Here is a 24,938-nt window from a genome sequence, read left to right as displayed (position 1 = left end):
CTAGTTCTAAACCTGCAACTGCCTCCTGCCTACTCCTCTCTACGCTTGTGACAAGTGATTACAGCTGTGAGTCTTTCTGGGAAAGTCTCCAAGGGCTTTGCACACCAGGACTGTACAATATGTGTACATTTTTTTTTTAATTCTTCAAGCTCTGTCAAGTTGTTAGTTGAATATTTCTAGACAGCCATTTTTAAGTCTTACTATAGATTTTCATGCTGATTTCTGTAAGAACTAACTAGGCCACTCAGGAACATTCAATGTTGTCTTGGTAAGCAACTCCAATGTATATTTGGCCTTGTGTTTTAGGTTATTGTTCTGCTGAAAGGTGAATTTGTCTCCCAGTGTCTGTTGGAAGGCAGACTGAACCAGGTTTTCCTCTAGGATTTTGCCTGTGCTTCGCTCTATTTCGTTTCTTTTTAATCTAAAACTCCCTTATCCTTGCCGATGACAAGCATACCCATAAAAATGATGCAGCCACCACCATGCTTGAAAATAAATATAAAGAGTGTTACTCAGTGATGTGTTGAGTTGGATTTGCCCCAAACATAAAGCTTAGTATCAGTACATAAAGCCATATTCTTTTTGTAGTTTTACTTTAGTGCCTTATTGCAAACAATGTGCGTATTTTGAATATTTTTACTCTGTACGGGCTTCCTTTTCACTCTGTAATTTAGGTTATTGTTGTGGGGTAACTACAATGTTGATCCATCCTCAGTTATCTCCTATCACAGCCATAAAACTGTTTTAATAAAGTCACCATTGGCCTCATGGTGAAATCCCTGAGCGTTTTCCTTCCTCTCCGGCAACATACATTGGAGTTGCCCGACCTCCCTTAAAAAACAACAGCTGATCCAAAAGAAAATCCAGTCCACTCTGAGGTCAAGACAGGGAATGCCACAGGTAAGACATGTTGGCAGTCAAATCTACATTTGTGAATTTCGAGTTTTGATGAAGAAGCATAATATGCAATGAACTAATTCCTTAAGTTGTTGGCTGGAAATTTCAACAACCAAAAAATAACAACTGGGCCTGTTGATTTGACCTTAAACAGAAGGCCAAAGTCAAGAAGAAGAAAGGCAAGGCTGGACATCCATCCCCCCCATATTACCCCTATCATAACCTCACACCTCTTTGACCCCATATTGACTATCTGTATATAACTGTTATATTACTGTGTTATCCTCACCCCTTAAAGAAACTGCAACCCTACCTGAGACAGATTGTCTATTCTCAATTGAAGCCTGGAATAGCCCTGGGTAAGACTAATAGCCAAATGCTATTGATATTTAATATGGAACTAATGCTCTGATATCAAAGTATACTGTGTCTATTTAAAGTATGTATCTTTGTTTGATTCTTAAGAGTTTGTTTGACTGCATGTCCTAAACAACTTTGTGTGGTGTAATGGCAGATTTCCTCTTCGTCTGAAGAGGAGGTGTAGCAGGGATCGGACCAAGACGCAGCGTAGTAAGTGTCCATGGTTTTAATATAATATAATACAATAAACTGAACAAGACACAATACAAAATAACAAAAGTAAATCTAACCAAAACAGTCCCGTGTGGCACAAACACTGACACAGGAAACAATCACCCACAAACCAACAGTGAAAAACAGGCTACCTAAATATGGTTCCCAATCAGAGACAACCCAAAACACCTGCCTCTGATTGAGAACCATATCAGGCCAATATGACAAACCTAAACATAGAAACACAGAACATAGACTATACCCACCCAGCTCACGTCCTGACCAACTAAATAAAGACTAAACAGAGGAAAATAAGGTCAGGAACGTGACATGTTGCATGTCCTTGGGGGAGGCAGGGAGGGAGGGAGGCAGGGAGGGAGGGATGGATGGATGGAGGCAGGGACACCATCAAAGGAGGAGCAGATGGAATCCTTTAACATGGGCTATGCATGTTCAATGCACGCAAACACACACCCAGCCATGCATACACACTAAAACTCAATAAAATCTTGTACATTAAGGATTTTTAAAATTGATTTATTTACCAACAAATATATTTATTTAAGGTTTAATAGTGTATTACTGTAACAGCTTTGTTTAATTATATGGTGTAATAATGATGGATCTTATCTGCAGCTACAGAAATTGTCTACTTGTTGTGTATTGAATTATATTGTTTTGTTTTAATGTATTAAAATGTATTATATTTGATTTGTTATGTCTGTCGTTCAGATGATAGAATAACATATATATATGAATTTCCAAAATATTGTAAGTATTATTCATGTTTTCTTCTAATGGCCTGTAATTTTACAATATCTTAGCATTGTACTTTCTTAATTAATAAACTGTCTTTTACCCACCAGATGGCATGAGTACTTTCTTACAGTAAATGGATATTGTCATCAACTTTTCCATACAACCTAATTTGGTCAAACCTCCTTTAAGCCTAGTATAGATATTATGCTCCACAATGTGTGATTTAAAGGGACATTCTGCTATTGCTAAATACATTTTTGGACTTAATCATATGTACCCATTGAATCTTGAAGAATATAACATAAATGCCCCATGAGGAAAGTTCAAAAGCCATACCCCATCAGCTGAAGACCCATTGAGATGTTCAGAACGACTTTAGGGGGAAAAGTGTGCCTGAAAATAAAAGTTATTCTCAGTTTAATGATGTGATATAATCTGCTGGAGTTCTGAGGAGCTGCTTAGTACTGGTACTTCCTCTCAAAAAGTGTTTCATGTCCCTCAGCCACACTGACCTATGAGAATGTGAAATAAGTCATGCAATCACTTCTGCAGGCATATGAAGCCAAGATGAAACTGCACAGACACTTGTGACATTTTTGCTCTCTCCCCCCTCTTTGTCTTTCTATCTCGCTGTCTCTGTCTCTATATCGTTCTGTCTTTCTCTCTTTAATCCCGAGCCCTCTATCTCCCTATTTCTCTGAAAGATTGAGTGGTCTGCTCATAAAGTAAGAAAGCTACCGGTATCTGTGAACACCATGGCCATTCAACCAGCAGCAGCTAGAAAACACAGGCTCCAAAACCACCACCAGACCGCAAACACACCCACACCTCATCGTCTAACGCTCAAGCTGAGTGAAGGGGTATTTTCAGAGAGCAACTATAGAATGTGACTTCCTTTTCAACTAACACACAGTAATAATTAAATAGAACAGCAGCCCTCAAAAGCAAGTCTCTTATCTTTCTTCACCTCTACTCTATCTTCTCTGTGTGTTTTGGATAGTCAACTGCTAGCTACCAGTGACAGTGATAGACAAGGACATACAGCCAGAGAAAACAATAAACGCCTTACAGAGATGTCTGGTGGTCCCATCTCCTGCTTCTCCAAACAGGGAATGCTACTTCTCCTACTCTCCAACCTCCACTATGGTAAGTTCTGTAACTATTCTTATTTATTTCAACATTTTAAACACAGTAGAACCATCAACGAGGATGACACAAACAAGTTTTAAAACGTATCCCCATTGTGGTCCTCTTGAATATACAATAAAACAAAAATACAGTGCACACAAGATAACATGAAAACAAAATACATCTCAAATACATCTCATGAATAGAGAGGAACCCGTAAAAGGAATCAAATAGATTACAAAGTAACGTTCATTGAAACAATTATACTTGCACAGTTTTAAAGCATTTTGCACATAAACCATTTCTTAAGGTATATCTTAAAACTCCCTAGTGTGTTGATAGATATTATATGGTTTGGTACACCATTCCATTCCTCTGCACCAGTGTTAAGGAAAGAGCTTTTTCCAGCCATGCTCCTATAGAGCTGTGGTCTCATATTGGCAACACTGGCTCTGGTGTGACGCTATGAGAGTCTGTAATGAAATTAAAATAACCAGACAGGTAACTGGGGGAAAGGTCATGTATCACTTTAAAAACCATCAACAGTTTAATCTGCTCCACCACCAGATCAACTGGAAACCAGTTCAGTTCCCTGAAATGATTAGGACCAACGTGTGTCCCTATGGCTGAGCTTGAGTATAATTCTCATTAGTTTATTTTGGGCCGTTTGAAGTTGGTCCTTCAGATTTTTTGTCATGTTTTTTGTTATGCTACTGAACCATGAACTATGATTGTATCTCATGGTTCAGAGGCATGACAAAAAATCTGAAGAACACACTTCAAACTAATGAGAATTGTACTCAAGCTCAGCCATAGGGACACACGTTGTTCCTAATCATTTCAGACAACTGAACTGGCTTCCAGTTGATCTGGTGATGGAGCAGATTAAACTGTTGATGGTTTTTAAAGAGATACATGACCTTTCCCCAGTTACTTGTCTGGTTATTTTAATTTCATTACAGACTCTCATAGCATCACACCAGAGCCAGTGTGGGGGAGGAGTGTACTTCAATGAAGTCAAAAAGGACCCAAACACTCGGATATGTAAAGATATATAATGTGAAAATATGTAAAGTGCCACATACAGCATAAATGAAACCTGGAAATGTGCTATATAAAACCAAATACATTTTTGATTCGGTAAGACTCTGCATTGCAGTGTATTATTGTGTAATTATTCATTTAGGCACACTGTAACAAGTATTACAGTGTAACAATAAGTACTTACAACACTTGCTACATTGTACTTACATGAATAATTACACAGTAATAAGATCATTGTAACATAGTGTCCAAACATTGATTAATGTCAGAATAACGTGTGTATTTGTGTGTTTTCAGTTGTGGGTGTTCCTCTGATCATCAACAAGAGAGTGGGGGACTCTGTGGAGCTGCTGGCAGGCTTAGAGAGGGAACATTTCCAATCCTTGGTGTGGAAGTATATGGGAAAGGATATTGTAGAATTCAACTCAGAAGTTGTATATTCACCTGGATCCCAGTTTGAGGGGAGACTAAAGATGAACATCAAAAACTTCTGTTTAACAGTCAGAGAACTGACACTGCAAGACTCAGGGGATTTTCTACTTACAGGTGAAGGGGACAAAGGTCAGATTGACAGTAAGACCATCACTCTGAAGGTCCACGGTAGGCTGTTTTCATCTTTTTGCATCCTATTTTAAATATCATTCTAATTTATATCCATAACCATGGCTGATGGTCTTTACACTACAACACAGGTTTTGTGGTTTTATACTGACCTTACTCACCATGCTTTGTTAAATATCCACAACATTTTCAAGTCTTTCTCCTGGTGGTCTCAATCTCTCTCCTGGTTGGTCAGAGCCTATATCCAAGGTGGCGATCCAGACAGACATCAAGCTATTGGCCAACCACTCCTGTACGGTACGGCTGGTGTGCAACGTGTCCTGCTACCCCAACCTTACCTACACCTGGGAGAGAGACAATGAGATCTACGGGGACGCCCAGCAGATTCACTTCTCTCTCTCACCAGCAGAGAGAAACATCAGTGTAAAGTGCAACGCCTCCAACCTGGTCAGTTGGAAAACTGCCTCTGCAACAGTAAAGTGTAGAAATGACACAACCACACCAGGTACCTAGATATCATAATAATCCCTTCCATACACTTTTCAGTGTGCTTATACGCTTATGTTGTCAAATATAATATGTAATGCATGTGATTACATTGGATGTATATGATATAGAGCCATTTAGTCTTTATCATATTGTATAGTCTAATCATGTGTGTTGTAGAATATGTGACAGGACTGGCGTGGTATACCATCTACATCGGGGTATCAGTGGGAGGTGCTGTGGTGCTGATCCTCACTGTAGCTGTGGCAGTGTGCTACTGCAGGGACCGAAGTATCACGGGTATGTACAGCTTAGGGGCCTCCACTATACATAAGGTGACATTACTGTTGGTTCTAGATGTATACTTCAGCTGATAGGATTTTGGGGGGGATTTGCTAGAAATTAGAAAAAGAGTGAGACCCCTCATTAATTCCTGGGTATGTTTGTTGATATCCTGTATTAAATGTATCTGATTGGTTGATATTTTGTTCTTATAAAACACAGAAGATCTAACTGACAACACAATATATGCTGATATTATGGACAACACAATAATTAAAGATGTAAGTATGCATTGTCGTTATTATGTATCTGAATGTGTGGAAGCTGTATGTACTGTATTGTAATGGGCTGTATTTTGATTCCAGACAAGATCAAACAGTCAGGTAAACCCAATATCCATCTATGAGACTGTCAATGATCTGGTTATCCCAAGATTGAACAAGGTAAGATATAAATGGTCATAATGGTAGAATGTCTGTGGTTGAAAGGAAGACTATGTAGTCTACTTTGAGAATAGTCACTACCTTTCTTGATGCTGAAACAGTTTCTTCTTGATTATCTGTCACATGTAGCCGCAGACTCTGTATGACAAGATCGCATTTGGACGCCCAGAAGGCCCCCCTTGTCCCTACCAGAAAGTACTGTGAGCTGAACAGGATGTGGTCATATGCTGGGCATTCCATAGATATGTAACTCTCTGCATCCTCTGCATCTTACATGTGTCTTTTCTGTAGATATGCCGAATGTTCCTGTTCAATATCATCACAACCTACACTATTTGCCTTTGATGATTCTCATATATACGGTATATCATAAGGCCTTATATCTTTCTTTGAGGGCCTAGTTACAATTAGAAGATTCGGAAATGTGTAATAAGCAGTAGAAGGCGTGGTGATCAGGCAAGCTCATATCTCAAATTTCTATTTTCTAGAATAAAGAAAATTGTTTTAGATACTAGTATGACATTGATTAGTGAGGTTGATGTACTCTTTTGCGTTAGGATTATGTGCTCTCCGGGCATCAATGAGGTTGTAATCAGAGAGTATATGCTGGAGACCCTTGGTTACGTGTTGATTGTAGATGGTCTTATTTGATTTGTCCGCATGTCCAAAATGGCATTCATGTCTGTCCCAATAACCAGATGGAATTCAGTTCATTCTAAAAAATATGCTGTTCAGAGAATCAAAAATAATTCTACCTTATTTGCATACCTTGAGTGCCTTGCTTTTAGAGTGAATTGTAATTAAAACTCACAACTGTACTTGTTAGCGAAAGAGGCATGATTGTTGTATTGAATGGTTTTCAGTACTGTAGCCTTCACCAAGTGAATGTCTAATTGGATATGTTATTTTTTAAATGAAACTCATTATGACAACACATTACATATATCATAAAGCCGCTGAGGGCCTAGTTACACCCTAACACACTGTAACGGCAGTCTAGCTCTTCCTCCTCCTCAGACGAGGAGAGGCGAGAAGGATCGGAGGACCAATGTGCAGCGTGGTAAGTTTCCATGATTTAATAAGCACGAAAATTATACACAATACAAAATAACAAAAATAACTAACCGTAACAGTCCCGTGTGGCACAAACACTCACACAGAAAACAACCACCCACAAATCCCTAACACAAAACAAGCCACCTATATATGATTCTCAATCAGGGACAACGATTGACAGCTGCCTCTGATTGAGAACCATATTAGGCTGAACACAGAAACAGACAAACTAGACACACAACATAGAATGCCCACCCAGGTCACGTCCTGACCAACTCTAAAACAAGCAACACACATAAGAACTATGGTCAGGACATGACACACACTGGTCTGAAACTCCTGGTTTAGTCAAATTATGCGGGCTTGCAATGGGATGTGTCATTTCTATTGGAATCCAGCCAAAGTTAGGATATCCAACAATTGAAACTTTCAGTCACACGCAACCTGCATTCAGAATGACTGACGGGGAAGAGAATATAGATTATTGAGACTACCTAACTCATATAAACTGGAACAAACATATCAGTAATGTGTGAAATATGTCCAGCTAACAGATTGGATTCGTTTTGAAAAATGTATGTTATCTATGTTTGTGTAGCAGAAGATTAATCAGCCAGTCATAGTACATGCAAATGCATTACACAAACCATTCTGAAAATCAACCTGCATGAGATCATGCTGGAATAATGATAATGATGATTGGTGTGTTTTTGAGTTGTTTTGAGCAAAGAATCATTTTGTATTTTACTCAACAAGCTTGTTCAAATACAACTGACTTCAAGCATAGTTTGTTGATTAAAGACTAACACTTTGGCTTAAATTCTTGTCATTTACAAGTCCACTCAACTTGCATAATAACGCTAATTAAGCAATTGGTTAAGTTTGACTTTTTCGAGTGCAAAGTGTATGAAATTAAATGGCTGAGGAACTTCACACTAGGTCACTTGTTTGTCATAGTTGAGTGGTCATGGTTTGCTCTCTTCGACTTTAGCAGTGTGGGTTTGTGAAGGAAGGCAGTCTGTGAAGCTGTCTTTTCCCGCTGTGATCAGAGAGTCAAATAGAGAAATGGTTGTAATCATATGCAAAAACCTGTGAAAACCTAGTTGTTGGGCTAATGAGTACACATGAAAAGTTGTGCAGGGATGTATGTCCTTGTCAGAGAGAAGAATGACATTGTTCTTGCAGCATACATTTTCTGTAGTTCACTCATTAATTTATCTCTTTTACATTCGATCTACCACTGTGATCACTACTTTCCTGGGTTATTACTTTGAACAGTTGACAGACTGTAACTCAAGAACATCTACATGCAGTTGACCTCCAAATAGCTACAACATAAACCAAATGATAAACATGCCATGATGTCAAACCTTTGACACCTCTATAAGTGACATTAAAGATTGTACTGAACATGTCAACATGACCAGGTATGATAAATGCAATATTGACTTAACCTTTTGTACAACTATGTTTTATCCACTAAGTGTCTTTCTCTGATATATACTAGTTCTCTCTTCCTCCCACAAAAAGACCACAGTGTTGATGTGTCCATTCCTTTTACAGTAAGAGGAAGTTGTGTACAGATGAACATGACAGCAGATGCTATTTTTTCTGTTTCTCTTTTAGCATCTGTGCCTTTCTAATTCTGTCAAAGCCCCATTCGTGTCACAGCCACAGGAACTGTAGGGGTCCAGAAGACTTGCCAGAGGCTTAGAATGGAGTACACTTTATGTGCAACTCTGCGATGATGATTAATATATTTCTCTGGATTTTGAATATTGTTAGCTAACTATTTCCTTTATTGGACAAGAACATGTTTCATTCATAGAATATGAAGTATGTCATATATGCACAATAAATGTGGCAACTGATGATGACGTTGTTTGGTTACAATGTGTTTTCTGACTGCAGAGAAATGGAGTTGTTGGTCACTACAGCTTTTAATCAGGTTGTAGCATGAGCCTGAGAAACATATAATATAAACTAATATGATGACATAGAGAGAGGAAGGAATACGGGGACAGACCCAGTAGACTGAGGGGTTATGTTGTTGCTATGTGACCAATCACATCTTAGTTTCTATATTGTGTTCGGCAAGAATGTGGAGTAGTTACAGGTCTGTCCTGAAGGGGGCGATAAGAAACCCCAGATGTTTACCTTGTTTCTTCACACAGTGTCTCAAACTCTACACACTACAAGGTAAATACAACTAAGGTTAGTTGTCTAGGCTTGCCACCTGACAACTTAGCAACGGTTTGAGGGGAGGCCTACACTATCTATCTATCTATCCATCTTTTATTTATTGAGGTTAGAAGCCCAAAATAGCTGATATGAAAACCAGACCACAAATATAAGTTAAAAAAACTTTGTTCAATCAGTTAAACAAAGCATATTAATTATAAGTGTAGATAATATATTCAGTAAAAAAACAAACATATCTGATTATATGTGGGTACATGTGTTTGTTTGTGAGTGAGAGTTAGGCTACATGAAGGGGATTATTGGGTAGTTTGGTTCATCAGGCTGACCCCCTGTCACGGCCGTCAAAAGGAGGAGACCAAAGCACAGCGTGGTGAGCTTACATATTCCTTTTTATTAGAAATGACGCCGACAAAAACAATATACATTACAAAACAACCGTGAAGCTTAAGGGCTATGTGCCACAAACAAAGTTAACTTCCCACAAAGACAGGTGGGAAAAAGGCTACCTAAGTATGGTTCTCAATCAGAGACAACGATAGACAGCTGTCCCTGATTGAGAACCCTACCCAGCCAAAACATAGAATTACAAATAATAGAACATAGAATACCCACCCCAACTCACACCCTGACCAAACCAAAATAGAGACATAAATAAGATCTAAGGTCAAGGCGTGACAGTATCCCCCCCCCCCAAAAGGTGCGGACTCCGGCCGCAAAACCTAAACCTATAGGGGAGGGTCTGGGTGGGCATCTATCTGCGGTGGAGGCTCAGGTGTGGGACGAAGACACCGCTCCACCACTGGCTCACCCCACTTTGGTGGCACCTCTGGTGCGGGGACCCTCGTTGCAGGCCCCGGACTGGGCACCCTCGTTGCGGGCCCCGGACTGGGCACCCTCGTTGCGGGCCCCGGACTGGGCACCCTCGTTGCGGGCCCCGGACTGGGCACCCTCGTTGCGGGCCCCGGACTGGGCACCCTCGTTGCGGGCCCCGGACTGGGCACCCTCGTTGCGGTCCCCGGACTGGGCACCCTCGTTGCGGTCCCCGGACTGAGCACCCTCGTTGCGGTCCCCGGTCTGTGCACCCTCGTTGCGGTCCCCGGTCTGTGCACCCTCGTTGCGGTACCCGGACTGAGCACCCTCGTTGCAGGCCCCGGACGGGGCACCCTGGTTGCGGTCCCCGGACTGGAGACCGTCGCTGGGGGCTCCGGACTGGAGACCGTCGCTGGAGGCTCCGGACTGGAGACCGTCGCTGGAGGCTTAAAGGCTATGTGCCACAAACAAAGTTAACTTCCTTCAAAGACAGGTGGAAAAAGGGATACCTAAGTATGTTCTCAATCAGAGACAACGATAGACAGCTGTCCCTAATTGAGAACCCTACCCGGCCAAAACATAGAAATACAAATAATAGAACATAGAATACCGACCCCAACTCACACCCTGACCAAACCAAAATAGAGACATAAAAAGGGTCTCTAAGGTCAGGGCGTGACACCCCTAGTCTTCGCTTGAAGTTATTGAGAGATGATGAGGTTTTGACAATGTGAAGATAAGAATTCCAGAGTTTGGTACCTCTGTATCTGATAGAAGCTGCATTGTGACATATCAGACTTCACAGGCTGGACTTACCACTGGTTAATAAATAAAGAACAGATTTCAGGTCAGACCAGTAAAACCACCACCATCTCTCTCTCTGACCAGGCTGGTCAGAACCAGTGTGAGGGGACAAGGACAAGACCGCCCCAAAATTCATATCTCATTTTATCTCTCCACATCAACGTCACTGGTGAGTTCATTATTTATCTTCAATCACTATCTGGACTTTCTGAATTCTGAGCCAAGGAGGGTTAATGTAAATACCGTACTGTAAACACTAAATTCTAACTGAATGGAGTCAACATACCCCTATTAAAATAAACTTTAATCAAAACTTAACTTCAACAGATGAATAATTTTAAATAACCAAGCATGTATCCAGATTTTACATTCTGGTCTGTGTTTCCTTAGCTCTGCCTGAAACTACGCTGACTGTGAATCCTAACACTTCAGACACTGGAGAGACAGTAACTCTGACATGTTCAGTGGGGTCTGACAGTGGCTGGAGGTATACATGGTACAAAGACAACACTAAATAAGTAGTGATCTTGTCTGGCAAACACACTACTACAGGAGCCCCCTTCACCATCAGTAGAGCTGCTGAGTCTGACCAGGGTCTCTACTGGTGTCAGGGAGAGATCCAGTCCAGATCCACATAATCAATTATCAGTGATCTTGTCACTATCACTGTGAATGATGTTGTGTTTGTGTACGTGTCTGTGTAGAAATGTGTAGTAATGTTTTGCTTTGTCCACTACTTTATTTATTTTCTACAACTACCTCAGAACCTGATAGTGATTTGCTGTTCTCTCTCCAGGTGTAACTCCTGGACCCTCTACATCAGTCCTAGTAGGAGTGGTTGTGGGCCTGGTTGTTGCTGGTGTTCTACTGGCCATTCTCCTGGTACTGCTCTGTCGATATAAAAATGCCAAAGGTGAGACTTTTATAATTTCTCATTTAACTTTTTGGTTCATGTTTAGGAGAAAAATGTCTAATAACAAAAGTTTAAAACAGTATTATAATATGCATTGTTCATTACAGGTTCATGTTGAAACAGAATATTGTCACGAGTACACCTGTCTTTCAACTACGTTCCTTTTCATACAGTAAAATCTAATCTGTGTGTTTCATGACTATCTCTCTCCCTGTAGGCCCCCCCAGCCCCAGAGGACCAACCTGGACCCCCAACAGGACCAAGGATCTACCCAGGGCGAGGCTCCTGATGCTGGGTATACACATCTGCAGCATGGTCAGTCTCTTAGTCCAGACCACTGTTACCCTCCCCTCTCTGTAACCTCACACACTGACTTTTCACCATCCACTTTGTATACAACATGTTACCGTACTCTATGTCCCTAGGCAAGCTGAGGGAAAACAATCCAATTAATCTCTCTCTTTTTTGACCAACAGGTGGCGCTAACATCTATGATACAATCACTCCCTCAGACAGTAATGACAGTGGTACTGTACACTATGTTAAGTTAAGCATGAATACAGTATTGAGTTGTTGTTGCAGGTGTTCTTCACATGTTTAATATTACTAACATACTAACACTAAGTAGAGATATTAGTGTATTGCCTGTATATTTCAGATGCTGGTGCTGCTACTACTGGATCAAGTGATGTGACTTACACACAGATTCAACTCAAAAGGTATGACAAGAAAAAGAAAATAAATACTCAACTGTCATATAAATTAATATAAAATGTAGCAGTGTTTTTTACTCAAATTTGATAGAAACGTACAAATTCTCTCCACATCCTCAGAAATGACAGCTGATCTGTAACGGCGTTCCTCCTCCTCTTCATCCGAAAAGGAGGAGTAGTGATTCGACCAAAATGCAGCGTTGTAGTTCGACATATTATTTATTAAACAAAGCAGAAAACACGACGAACACTTGAATAATTACAAAACAAATAAACGACGTAGACAGACCTGGACGACGAACTTACATAAAACACGAAGAACGCAATAACAGGAAAACTGACTACATAAAACGAACGAACAAACAAAACCGAAAACAGTCCCGTGTGGCGTAACATACACAGACACAGGAGACAACCACCCACAACAAACAATGTGAAAACACCTACCTTAATATGGCTCTCAATCAGAGGAAATGAAAACCACCTGCCTCTAATTGAGAGCCATATCAGGTCACCCTTAAACAAACATAGAAACACATAACATAGACTACCCACCCAAACTCACGCCCTGACCGTCAAACACATACAAAATAACAGAAAACCGGTCAGGAACGTGACATGATCCAACAGAAAATCCAGTCTATTCTGAGGTCAAGACAGGGAAGACCACAGGTGAGACTCATTCTACAGGTTGGCAGTCAGTGAAATCTAAATGTGTGATTTTGGAGTTTCAAAAAAGATGCAGAATATTCAATAAGCTACTTCCTTCATTTGTTGACTGGAAATATCAATTTTCAGCAGCAACTGGACCTGTTGATGTGACCTATGCTGAGGTTGACCTTAAACAGAAGGCCAAAGCCAAGAAGAAGAAAGGTAAGACAGGACATCCCTCCTTCCATATTCCCCCTATCATAACCTCACACTTCTTTGACCCCATATTGACTAGCTGTATAATATTCTGTATATAACTGTTATATTATTCTGGTGTTTTATCCTCACCCCTTACAGAAACATCAACTCCACCTGAGGCAGATTCAGTCTATTCTCAAGTGAAGCCAGGTACAGCCCCAGGTAAGACTAATAGCCATATGCTATTGATACTTAATATGATACTAATATGGAACTAATGCTCTGATATCAAAGTATACTGTATCTATTTAAAGTATGTCTCTTTGTTTGATTCTAAAGAGTTTATTTCACTGCATGTCCTGAACAACTTTGTGTGGTGATATGTTGCAGGTACCTGAGGGGGAAGGGATGGAGGGGTAGAAGGATGGAGGGATAGAAGGATGGAACAATGTGGAGAAGGAGGGATGGAGGGTCACACCATCAGAGGAGGGAGCAGAAGGAACCCAGCAACATGGATTATAGAAGGTCAACGTACACAAGCAAACACACACACACACACACACACACACACACACACACACACACACACACACACACACACACACACACACACAATAACATATTGTACATTAAGGATTTTTTTCTTCTTTTATTTACCAACAGATATATTGTATTTAAGCATGGTTTAATTGTGTTTCACTGTAACAGATGTTTTTATTATAAGGTGTAATGATGATGGATCTTATCTGCAGCTACAGTAATTGTATCTGCTTTGTATTGTGTATTGAATTGTGATGTTGATTTATATCTGTCATTCAGATGATAGAATAACATATTTGTATATGAATTTCCCAACAAGTATTATTCACGTATTCTTGTGAAGGGCCTGTACTTTTACAATATGTTTGCATTGTGCTTTTTTAATAAACCATTTTTATATCCACCAGATGGCATGAGTGCTTTCTTACAGTAAATGGATATTGTCATTATCATCAACTTTCCATAAAACCTATTTTGGTCAAACCTCCTTTCAGCCTAGTATAGATCTCAGGCTCCACAATCTGTGAGTTAAAGGGGCAACCTGCTATTTCTACATACATTTTTGGACTTTATCTACTATATCTACCCATTGAATACTGAGAAATATAACATAAAAGCAAAGTTCAAAAGCCGTACCCCATCAGCTGAAGACCCGTTGAGATTTTCAGAATGACTTTTTGGGAAAGATTGTGCCTGAATAGAACAGTTCTGCTCAGTTTTATGATGTCATATACTCTGCTGGAGTTCTGAGGAGCTGGTTTGTTCTGGTACTGTGTATCACTTCCTTTTTAATATTGAATTGTGGACATGCACATCTATGATGGCAAAGGGATCTTTCAAGTAAGCAAAGGTAAGACTCATTAGCCAGGGTGTGGTATTTAAAGGGAAACAATATAAAATATTTTCATTTCTGTGTTGAATTCCACATAGAAATCTACGTATGCATGACTACCAGTTCTCCCATATTACCTCCTTATCCTACGGACAGGTCATGACGATTAATGACATTAGTGGTGTATTTCTCTGACTGCTATTTTCAGTGTCCCTGCATGGTCTGGAAGGTCACTGTTCCAGTTAGGGGGTTTCCGTGTCTATGTGTTTATGTCTATGTGGTCAGACAGACACCCAGCAGCCCGGTCATTGTCACTGCACCTGAGAAACAGAAACAGGTTGCCACGGAGACCACAAATCACAGGAAGTGACATCACCACAAAGTGTTACCTGAAACGTAGAAGAGGGGCCTTTGTCAGTAACCTGGGACCCACTACTTAACGAGAAAGTTGGCAGGTGTTTCATGTCCCTCAGCCACACTGACCTATGAGCATGCAGAAGAAGTCATGCAAACACTTCTGAACACACTGCCCAAAATAAACCGCTTGTTACTCAGGCCCAGCCAGGATAAGCATATCATTGATAGCATTGGATAGAAAACACTCTGAAGTTTTTAAAACTGTTAAAATAATGTCTGAGACTATAACAGAATTGATATGGCAGGCAAAAATCCGAAGAAAATCCGACCATAATTTTTTTTTTTCACCTCCCAGGCTCTTATTATGGAAATCTATTGTTTCTATATATCTCCGTCACCCAAATTGCAATTCCTATGGCTTCCACTAGATGTCAACAGTCTTTATTCAAGGTTTCAGGCTTATTCTTTGAAAAACTAACAAGTATTTGGAGTTTTTGTAATGGGACCATATTATTTTTGCAATCATTGTTAGCTTGCCACACACACACACAAAACAATACATTTATTAAACATAAGAATGAGTGAGTTTTTGTCACAACCTGGCTCATGGGAAGTGACATAGAGCTCTTATTGGGTAATGGCATAAATAATAATATAATAATAATCAATCATTTTGCTCTTTATTTAACCATCTTACATATAAAACCTTATTTGTTCATTGAAAATTGTGAATAACTCACCGCAGGTTAATGAAAAGTGTGCGCTTGAAAGGATGTAAATTACCCTATATTTAGTTTTCATGTTAGTAAGGGCCGAGAATCCACTCTCACATAGGTATGTGGTTGCATCAGTGTCTTAACAGCGTGATTTACCAAGGCAGGATACTCTGAGTGCAGCCCAATCCAGAAATCTGGCAATGGCTTCTGATTAAATTCAATTTTCACTGAACCGCTTGTTGCAATTTCGACGAGGCTCTCTTTTACAGATATCGGTAAGTGGACTGGAGGCAGGGCATGAAAGGGATAACGAATCCAGTTGTTTGTGTCATCCGTTTCGGGAAAGAACCTGCGTAATTGCAGGTTGCGGATTTGACATTGTCCGTAAACTTAAGTTTATTTGCACACAAAAAAATCATACAATGATGGAAGACCTGTGTGTTGTCCTTGTTAAAACTTCTTATGGGAACATCCGGTGAAATTGCAGAGCGCGAATTTCATATTACAGAAATATAAATATTTAGCATTCATGAAAATAGAAGTATTATACATATAAAAAGCTTAACTTCTTGTTAATCCAGCCGCTGTGTCAGATTTCAAAAAGGCTTTAAGCACACCATGCGATTATCTGAGAACAGCTCCCCGCATACAAAAACATGGAAAACATTTTTCAACCAGGCAGGTGCGACACGAAAGTCCGAAATAGCGATATAATAAATGCCTTATCTTTGAAGATCTTCTTCTGTTGGTACTCCAAAAGGTCCCAGTTACATCACAAATGGTCCTTTTGTTCGATAAAGTCCTTTTTTATATCCATAAAAACTCAGTTTAGCTGGCGCGTTCATTCAATAATCCACCGGTTTCCCTCCTTCAAAATGCATTCAAAATGAATCCCATACGTTACAAATAAACGTATCCAAACAAGTGAAACAATGTTTATAATCAAACCTCAGTTACACTAATACGTAAATAAATTATCAAATTTAAGACGGAGAATAGTATGTTCATTACCGGATATAAATAACAAAGAATGCGCTTTCACCCATGTGCATGGTAACACTACAGCCAAAATGGGAGCCACTTAGAAGAACTACAACTTCTAGCTCATCTTTCCAAAAACCAGCCTGAAACTCTTTCAAAAGACTGTTGACATCTAGTGGAAGCCCTAGGAACTGCAATCTGGGAGGACTCAAAATTAACATGAAAGCCATTGGAAACAGTGGCAGGATGAAATGTTCATTTTTTTGGATGGTTTGTCCTCGGGGTTTCGCCTGCAAAATCAGTTCTGTTATACTCACAGACATAATTGTAACAGTTCTAGAAACTTTAGAGTGTTTTCTATCCAGATCTATCCAGATCTATGCTTATCCTAGCTTCTGGGCCTGAGCGACAGGCAGTTTACTTTGGGCACGCTTTTCATCCGGACGTGAAAATACTGCCCCCTACCCAAGTGAGGTTAACCTGTCTAGCCCCTGGGTTCCGCTACTGAAAAGGCAGCGCGCGAAATTCCAAAAATATTTTTTATAAATATTTAACTTTCACACATTAACAAGTCCAATACAGCAAATGAAAGATAAACATCTTGTGAATCCAGCCAACATGATTTGCAAATAAATTCATAAAAAATCCTACAATGTGATTTTCTGGATTTTTTTTCTCATTTTGTCTGTCATAGTAGAAGTGTACCTATGATGAAAATTACAGGCCTCTCTCATCTTTTTAAGTGGGAGAACTTGCACAATTGGTGTCTGACTAAATACTTTTTTGCCCCACTGTATATGTAGAGAGTAGCTAACTAAACGTATTACTCATAACAGAACCATCTGTGGTGTGTGTGTGTGTGTGTGTGTGTGTGTGTGTGTGTGTGTGTGTGTGTGTGTGTGTGTGTGTGTGTGTGTGTGTGTGTGTGTGTGCGTGCGCGTGCGTGCGTGCGTGCGTGCGTGCGTGTGAGAGAGAGAGAGAGAGAGTGATTGAGAAGTGAGGGGTGGCTGGAGATGGCCAAATCCATTGTGCCACAACAGAGGTTAGCTGGCTTGGCTTGCCACCTGACAACTGAGCAAAGGTTTGAGGGAAGGCCTACACTTACTTATCTATCTATTTTTACATTTCTCAAGAATCTTTCTCTCTGTTTTTCTGTGTACGGTGAAGAGGTGTGATCTAAGCAGACTGTCATCATATAGGAAGTAAAGGGGTTTGTTAGAAGGACTGTAGTTGTAGAGAAAGTCACTTGTCTGTGGGGACAGAATGGAGCACACCTTGCTCTGTTTGCTGCTATGTAAGTACTGAGTTAGTGTGCTTGTTTATGAACACTAATTACCTGATTTACTAATAATTTAAGGGAAAAGAGAATAAGACATTAATCAAAATGAAGACAGTTTCACGCTTTAGCTTTGTTTTTGGTGTTTTAGCCCTTATTGAGAAAATATTAGTAAATGGCACTCAAAGGAAATATCAGCAAATATGGTGTAGATATGAAGTAAGAAAGTGACCACCCTACATTGATGTTGCATCTCTGTGAGAACCTGAGCTTGTATAGCCGATGCCATGCAGACCTGGTTAGTGTGGTGGTGTGAATTTAACCAAGTCAGTACTCAGGAAATAAAGAGTGGTGTTAACTCAGTGGTTGCAAAATGTGCTGTCAATTATAAATAATATAAAATGCAATATTTGTTGGATGTGTTGTATAATCAAGTTGTGATTATTGTAAATGGTTGAGGGTTCCTTCGCTACAGTTATAGTAAACTGTGTTAAGAGATTAATGAGTGGTGTTTTGGTGTTTTTGGTCTCTGTACAGTCACTGTGTACAGAATATGGGAAGTCAGCGGCTATTTAAAGCTGCAGTCCGTGATTCAAACTACCACAAAATGGCCACCCTGACACTTTTTGTGGTATATGGCTGAGGGATGGGGCTAAGGAAATTCATTCATCTACATTGTTTACAATAATTGTCATTAAATAACCATATATTTCGGTTTATGATGGGATCAGACAGTTTTGAGGGAATTAAAAGTTATACTCTTCAAGAATAAATGCCTATGATTAATTTTATGATAAAAATGTGTGTAGAAATCATAGATTGCACCTTTAAAATAAAGTACAGGATGGATTTGGTAATCAGATAATATTGGAGCGATGTGACTTTCTTTGTTGTAGTGCTGAGTACACACATCTACTCTGGACACTCTGAAGATGATGATGGTAAATATTTGAACACTTGATCAAGCCTCAAACTCTTAATGCTTCATCAAATTATTTGTGATTTTTAAAGCTTCTTTTGACGAGACATAATTTTAGTTTTGAATGTCTCAAAAAAACAATTGTATCATGCTGGTTTTATTTTGTGCAGGAAAGGCAAAGGCTGTTCTGACCATATACCCCACATCCTCCCAGATATTCAGTGGAGAGTCTGTCACTCTCAGATGTAACATACAGAGGGGAGAAGTCACTGACTGGGAATACACATGGCGCAAGGATGTTGTAGACACAATCAATAGGAATCATGAATATGAGATCAGTGAGGTTAAGATTTCAGACAATGGTGACTACAGGTGTCTGGGTAAACATATTGATCAGAAGAAGCATTCTGAGTGGAGTGATGCAGTCAGACTAACGGTAACAGGTATATCATCTTATCTCTCAAGTGCCTCCATGCCCATAACCACTTGACATAGATACATCTCTCTACATTAGTGTCACTGGTGAGCTCACTATTAATCTTCAATCACTATCTGGACTTTATTAATTTTGAGCCAATGAGGGTTAATCTAAATACAGATATACTGTGTAGACTGTAAATTCTAACTGAATAGAGTCAACATACCCCTATTTAAAATAGACTTTAATCAAAACTTAAATGCAACAGCAAAAAAAATTAAAATGACCAAGCATGAATTCAGATGTTTTGATATTCTGCTCTCTGTTTTCTTAGCTCTTCCTGAAACTACACTGACCGTAAATCCAGACCCTGCATACAATGGAGAGACAGTAACTCTGACGTGTTCAGTGGGGTCTGACAGTGGCTGGAGCTTTACATGGTACAAAGACCAAAAAAAAAAAGTTGTGACCTTGTCTGGCAAACACACTACAACAGGAGCCACCTTCACCATCAGTAGAGCTGCTGAGTCTGACCAGGGTCTCTACTGGTGTCAGGGAGAGATCCAGTCCAGATCCATATCATCAATCATCAGTGATCCTGTCACTATCACTGTGAAATGTGAGTTACTTTATGTGTTTTTTTATCAAACAAATGGACACTTTATATTGAGTCAATCATGTAGATGTGGTCTGTGTGTCAGTATGAATGGAAAAATGAATAGTTACAGTACTACCTACAGAAGTAAGATCATATGTTGGAGAGATTTGTGCTCTGACTGCATTTGTCTTCATATATAACTGTGTTTCCACAGCTCTGCCCACGGCCTCAGTGAAAGCCTCTCCACGGGGTCCCCTCTATTCTGGAGAGACAGTCACTCTGCAGTGTGACATATCAGACTACAGAGACTGGACGTACCGCTGGCACAGAGACAACCATCTGCTTCCCATTCCGACCAGTAAAACCACCACCATCTCTCTCCCTGACCAGGCTGGTCAGTACCAGTGTGAGGGGACAAGGACAAGACGGCCCGAGAGGACATATCTCAGCTCATCTCTCACCATCGTTGTTGCTGGTGAGTTTAATAACATAACCATCACTTACTTAAATGTTGAGAAGGATAAGATCTTCATATTATTCTGTACAGTGAAAGTATTTTTTTTAAACAAAAACAGATGTATACTTTTAATTCAAACCTAATCAAGTCAACATACCCCTATAATGGACTTTTATAGTAAGAAAACGTTCCAACAACAGCTAAATCTTTGGATGTTGCTAAGCATGTATCCAGATCTTTAAATCATGCTCTTTTCTTACAGCCCTGCCCAAAGCTACACTGACCATAACACCAAACCCTGCATACACTGGAGAGACAGTAACTCTGACGTGTTCAGTGGGGTCTGACAGTGGCTGGAGGTATACATGGTACAAAGACAACAGTAAGAAAGTAGTGACCTTGTCTGGCAGACACACTATAACAGTATTCACCTTCACATTAAAAAGAGCTGCTGAGTCTGACCAGGGTCTCTACTGGTGTCAGGGAGAGATCCAGTCCAGACCCATATCATCAATCATCAGTGATCCTGTCACTATCACTGTGAAAGGTGAGTGTGTGTGTGTGTGTGTGTGTGTGTGTGTGTGTGTGTGTGTGTGTGTGTGTGTGTGTGTGTGTGTGTGTGTGTGTGTGTGTGTGTGTGTGTGTGTGTGTGTGTGTGTGTGTGTGTGTGTGTGTGTGTGTAGACATCACTGTATATGTCAGTATTCTGATAGATCTTGGTAAGTCAGACAGTTCAGAGTGCATACTGTATGTTCAGAAATGACAACTTATGATATGGTCATGTTGTGATGAATGCTGATCAACATTATTTTACATTCTAATGTGTGTGATTATGTTTATTTTCTGTGATGTGTCTGTGCAGAGAGACCTGTGGCTGTTCTGACCCTCCAACCCAACTGGCCCCAGATATTCAGTGGAGAGACTGTCACTCTCAGTTGTGACATTCAAGGGGGAGAAGAGATTGAGTATGTTTTTTATAACAGTGGGAAGTCGGTCTACACCAAAACAGAGCCTGAGTACAGAATCAGTCCTGCAAAGAATGGTCTATATACCTGTGAAGGTCTTCAGAAAAGAAATGGCTTAAAACACTCCCAGACAAGTAATGCTATACAATTGACCGTGTTAGGTAAGTCTGTTTTTATGGGGTTGCAAGAGAAAGACAGAAGGGATGAGGTCAAATAGCAGACAGTGGTTTCAATGATGAAACAAAACTATAGTTAGATTTTGGGGTGAGGTACAATACCATAATAACAAAATGGGTAAACATTTTAAAGACTGAACATTTGATTTGTCATTTCCTTCATAACAGATAAACCCCAAGCTGTCCTGAGTGTCTCTCCTCAGTGGCTGAACCCTGGAGACTCAGTTACTCTGAGCTGTGGGGTTAAAGAGTCATCTACAGGCTGGAGGTTCTTCTGGTACCGAACTGTTCCCTACACAGCTGGGTTACTCTCCCTATCGGACACGTCCTACTCAGTAGAGCTTCTATCTGGCAATGTGACTAGTGAAGACTCCTACACTCTGATCCCTGCTGGTCCTAGTCACACAGGAGGATATGTGTGTAGAGCTGGGAGAGGAGACCCAGTCTATGACACACTCTACAGTGAACCTCAGTTTCTCTGGTCAGGAGGTAACTAACTGCATTAAAACTGCATTTAATCACATTTAGGTCCCCCTCGTGTATATATAACTACTGTATACATTTGTCTCTGTCACTCTTTGTTTCAGATCTTCAACCATCAGTGTCTCTCAAAATAAGACCGAACAGAATTCAACACTTTACATCAAAGTCTCTCTCGCTAAGCTGTGAGGAGAAGAGGAACTCTACTGGATGGAGACTGAAGAGATACAGAGAGAAAGCAGGGGAGTCAGAGTGTGGCTCTAACTGGGGATCAATAGCAGGGTCCACATGTACCATCAGTTCCATACGTAAAAAGGACAGTGGAGTGTACTGGTGTGAGTCTGGATCAGGAGAGTACAGTAATGCTGTCAACATCACAGTGGATGGTACGTCTGTTGTACAGCAGTCACTAACCTTTTTTACATTACAATGTATGATAATGATGTTCAATTCTGTAACTGAATGGTTGCATCTCATAAAATACAAGCTCATGTGGTCGATTACTCCAGATTTACAGTATTATTTATATATTATGTTATACAGTTGGCACTCTGATCCTGGAGAGCCCTCCCTATCCCATAACTGAGGGAGACTCTGTGACTCTGAGCTGTACAAATAGATATCAGGAAACAAACCCGAACCCCAAGGTTGATTTCTACAAAGATGGAGTACTCATCAGGAATGAGACCACATTAGAGATGACCATCCCTGCAGTTTCCAAGTCAGATGAAGGCTTCTATAAGTGTAAATCTAATGAAGGAGAATCACCAGAGAGCTGGGTGACAGTGAGAGGTGAAAAAAACTATTATAATCACATGACCTTTTCATAATATCTGTGGTCATCAGTCATTTGTAGTGTTTAAAAAGCATACTGTAGGTTTGGAGTTGCAAGCTCAGGCTGGTCATCTGATCTCAAGTCAGATGTCAAATATATATTCACTTTGTCCACTACTTTATTTATTTTCTACAACTACCTCAGAACCTGATAGTGATTTGCTGTTCTCTCTCCAGGTGTAACTCCTGGACCCTCTACATCAGCCCTAGTAGGAGTGGTTGTGGGCCTGGTTGTTGCTGGTGTTCTACTGGCCATTCTCCTGGTACTGCTGTGTCGATATAAAAAAGCCGGAGGTGAGACTTTCATCAATTTACATTTATCTTTTTAGTTCATGTTTAGGAGAAAAATGTCTAATTACAAAAGTTTAAAACAGTAACGAATTGATACAGTATAATATTATGCATTTCTCATTACAGGTTCATGTTGCAACAGATTATTCTGGTGAGTACACCTGTCTTTCAACTTTTCATACAGTAAAATATAATATGTGTGTTTCATGACTATCTCTCTCCCTGTAGGCCCCCCCAGCCCCAGAGGACCAACCTGGACCCCCAACAGGACCAAGGATCTACCCAGGGCCAGGCTCCTGATGCTGGGTATACACGTCTGCAGCATGGTCAGTCTCTCAGCCCAGACCACTGTCACTCTCCTCTCTGTAACTTCACATACTGACTTTTCACCATTCACTTTATATAGATGTTACCGTACTCTATGTCCCTAGGCAAGCTGAGGGAAAACCAACCTATTAATCTTTCTCTCTCTTCTTTGACCAACATGTGGCACTAACAACTATGATACAATCACGCCCTCAGACAGTAATGACAATGGTACTGGGAAAGGGAAAGGGGGATACCTAGTCAGTTGTACAACTGAATACCTTCAAATGAAATGTGTCTTCTGCATTTAACCCAACCCCTCTGAATCAGAGAGGTGCGGGGGGGGCTGCCTTAATTGACATCCACGTCTTCGGCGCCTGGGGAACAGTGGGTTAACTGCCTTGCTCATTTGCAGAACGACAGATTTTTACCTTGTCAGCTCGGGGATTCGATCCAGCAACCTTTCGGTTACTGGCCCAGCAACCTTTCGGTTACTAAACACTAGGCTACCTGTATGTTAAATTTAGCATGAATACAGTATAGAGTTGTTGTTGCTGTTGTTCTACATATGTTTAATATTACTAGCATACTAACAGTAAGTAGAGATATTAGTGTATTACCTGTATATTTCAGATGCTGGTGCTGCTACTGCTGGACCAAGTGATGTGATGTACGCCCAGATTCAACTCAAAGAGTTGGACAAGAAAAAGAAAAGTAACTCTCAACTGTCACATAAATTCATCCAAAATGTAGCAGTGTTTTTTACTCATCAAATTTGATAAAAACATACAAATTCTCTCCCCCTCCTCAGAAATGACAGCTGATCCAAAAGAAAATCCAGTCTATTCTGAGGTCAAGACAGGGAAGACCACAGGTGAGACCCATTCTACAGGTTGGCAGTCAGTGAAATCTAAATGTGTGATTTTGGAGTTTCAAAAAAGATGCAGAATATTCAATAAGCTACTTCCTTAATTTGCTGACTGGAAATTTCCATTTTCAGCAGCAACTGGACCTGTTGATGTGACCTATGCTGAGGTTGACCTTAAACAGAAGGCCAAAGCCAAGAAGAAGAAAGGTAAGACTGGACATCCCTCCATCAATATTCCCCCTATCATAACCTCACACCTCTGACCCCATATTGACTAGGTGCATAATATTCTGTATATAACTGTTATATTATTCTGATGTTTTATCCTCACCCCTTACAGAAACATCAACCCCACCTGAGGCAGATTCGGTCTATTCTCAATTGAAGCCAGTCACAGCCCCAGG

At 40.3% G+C, this 24,938-nt stretch overlaps 2 protein-coding genes and 1 long non-coding RNA gene across 3 annotated transcripts; all 3 read left to right on the top strand.

Moving 5' to 3' along the window:
• The first annotated feature begins 3,302 nt into the window (after positions 1-3,302).
• On the top strand, positions 3,303-6,629 carry LOC120049270 (natural killer cell receptor 2B4-like). Its single transcript, XM_038995518.1, has 7 exons — positions 3,303-3,375; positions 4,699-5,001; positions 5,198-5,467; positions 5,629-5,741; positions 5,967-6,011; positions 6,096-6,173; positions 6,303-6,629. Exons 1-7 carry the CDS (start codon positions 3,303-3,305, stop codon positions 6,375-6,377), a joined length of 957 nt encoding a protein of 318 aa, XP_038851446.1. The 3' UTR covers positions 6,378-6,629.
• Positions 6,630-14,867: 8,238 nt separating this feature from the next.
• On the top strand, positions 14,868-24,335 carry LOC120049017 (carcinoembryonic antigen-related cell adhesion molecule 5-like). The gene is made up of 12 exons (XM_038995277.1): positions 14,868-14,910; positions 19,312-19,584; positions 19,894-20,178; positions 20,372-20,632; positions 20,877-21,161; positions 21,477-21,740; positions 21,924-22,244; positions 22,343-22,621; positions 22,779-23,027; positions 23,247-23,363; positions 23,589-23,686; positions 24,300-24,335. The coding sequence occupies exons 1-12, from the start codon at positions 14,868-14,870 to the stop codon at positions 24,333-24,335; spliced, it is 2,511 nt and encodes an 836-aa protein (XP_038851205.1).
• A 123-nt stretch (positions 24,336-24,458) lies between these two features.
• Positions 24,459-24,938, top strand: LOC120049756. Its single transcript, XR_005477138.1, has 3 exons — positions 24,459-24,540; positions 24,667-24,741; positions 24,875-24,938. It is a non-coding gene; the product is annotated as an uncharacterized LOC120049756 (long non-coding RNA).

The sequence above is a fragment of the Salvelinus namaycush genome, chromosome 6, assembly GCF_016432855.1.
Source record: "Salvelinus namaycush isolate Seneca chromosome 6, SaNama_1.0, whole genome shotgun sequence".
NCBI lineage: Eukaryota > Metazoa > Chordata > Actinopteri > Salmoniformes > Salmonidae > Salvelinus > Salvelinus namaycush.
Note: the sequence above shows the minus strand (reverse complement) of the source record. Positions and strands in the feature narration are given on the sequence as shown.

What these genes read in the sequence shown, in the direction of transcription:
- LOC120049017 (XM_038995277.1), top strand. Translation starts at nt 14,868, where the DNA reads ATGCACATCTATGATGGCAAAGGGATCTTTCAAGTAAGCAAAG. An exon ending in TCTCACCATCGTTGTTGCTG is followed by an intron (nt 20,633 to 20,876) that starts GTGAGTTTAATA and finishes CTTTTCTTACAG; the next exon opens with CCCTGCCCAAAGCTACACTG. An exon ending in GTATACACGTCTGCAGCATG is followed by an intron (nt 23,687 to 24,299) that starts GTCAGTCTCTCA and finishes TGTATATTTCAG; the next exon opens with ATGCTGGTGCTGCTACTGCT.
- LOC120049270 (XM_038995518.1), top strand. Translation starts at nt 3,303, where the DNA reads ATGTCTGGTGGTCCCATCTCCTGCTTCTCCAAACAGGGAATGCTACTT. An exon ending in ACTCTCCAACCTCCACTATG is followed by an intron (nt 3,376 to 4,698) that starts GTAAGTTCTGTA and finishes GTGTGTTTTCAG; the next exon opens with TTGTGGGTGTTCCTCTGATC. An exon ending in ACAACACAATAATTAAAGAT is followed by an intron (nt 6,012 to 6,095) that starts GTAAGTATGCAT and finishes TTTTGATTCCAG; the next exon opens with ACAAGATCAAACAGTCAGGT.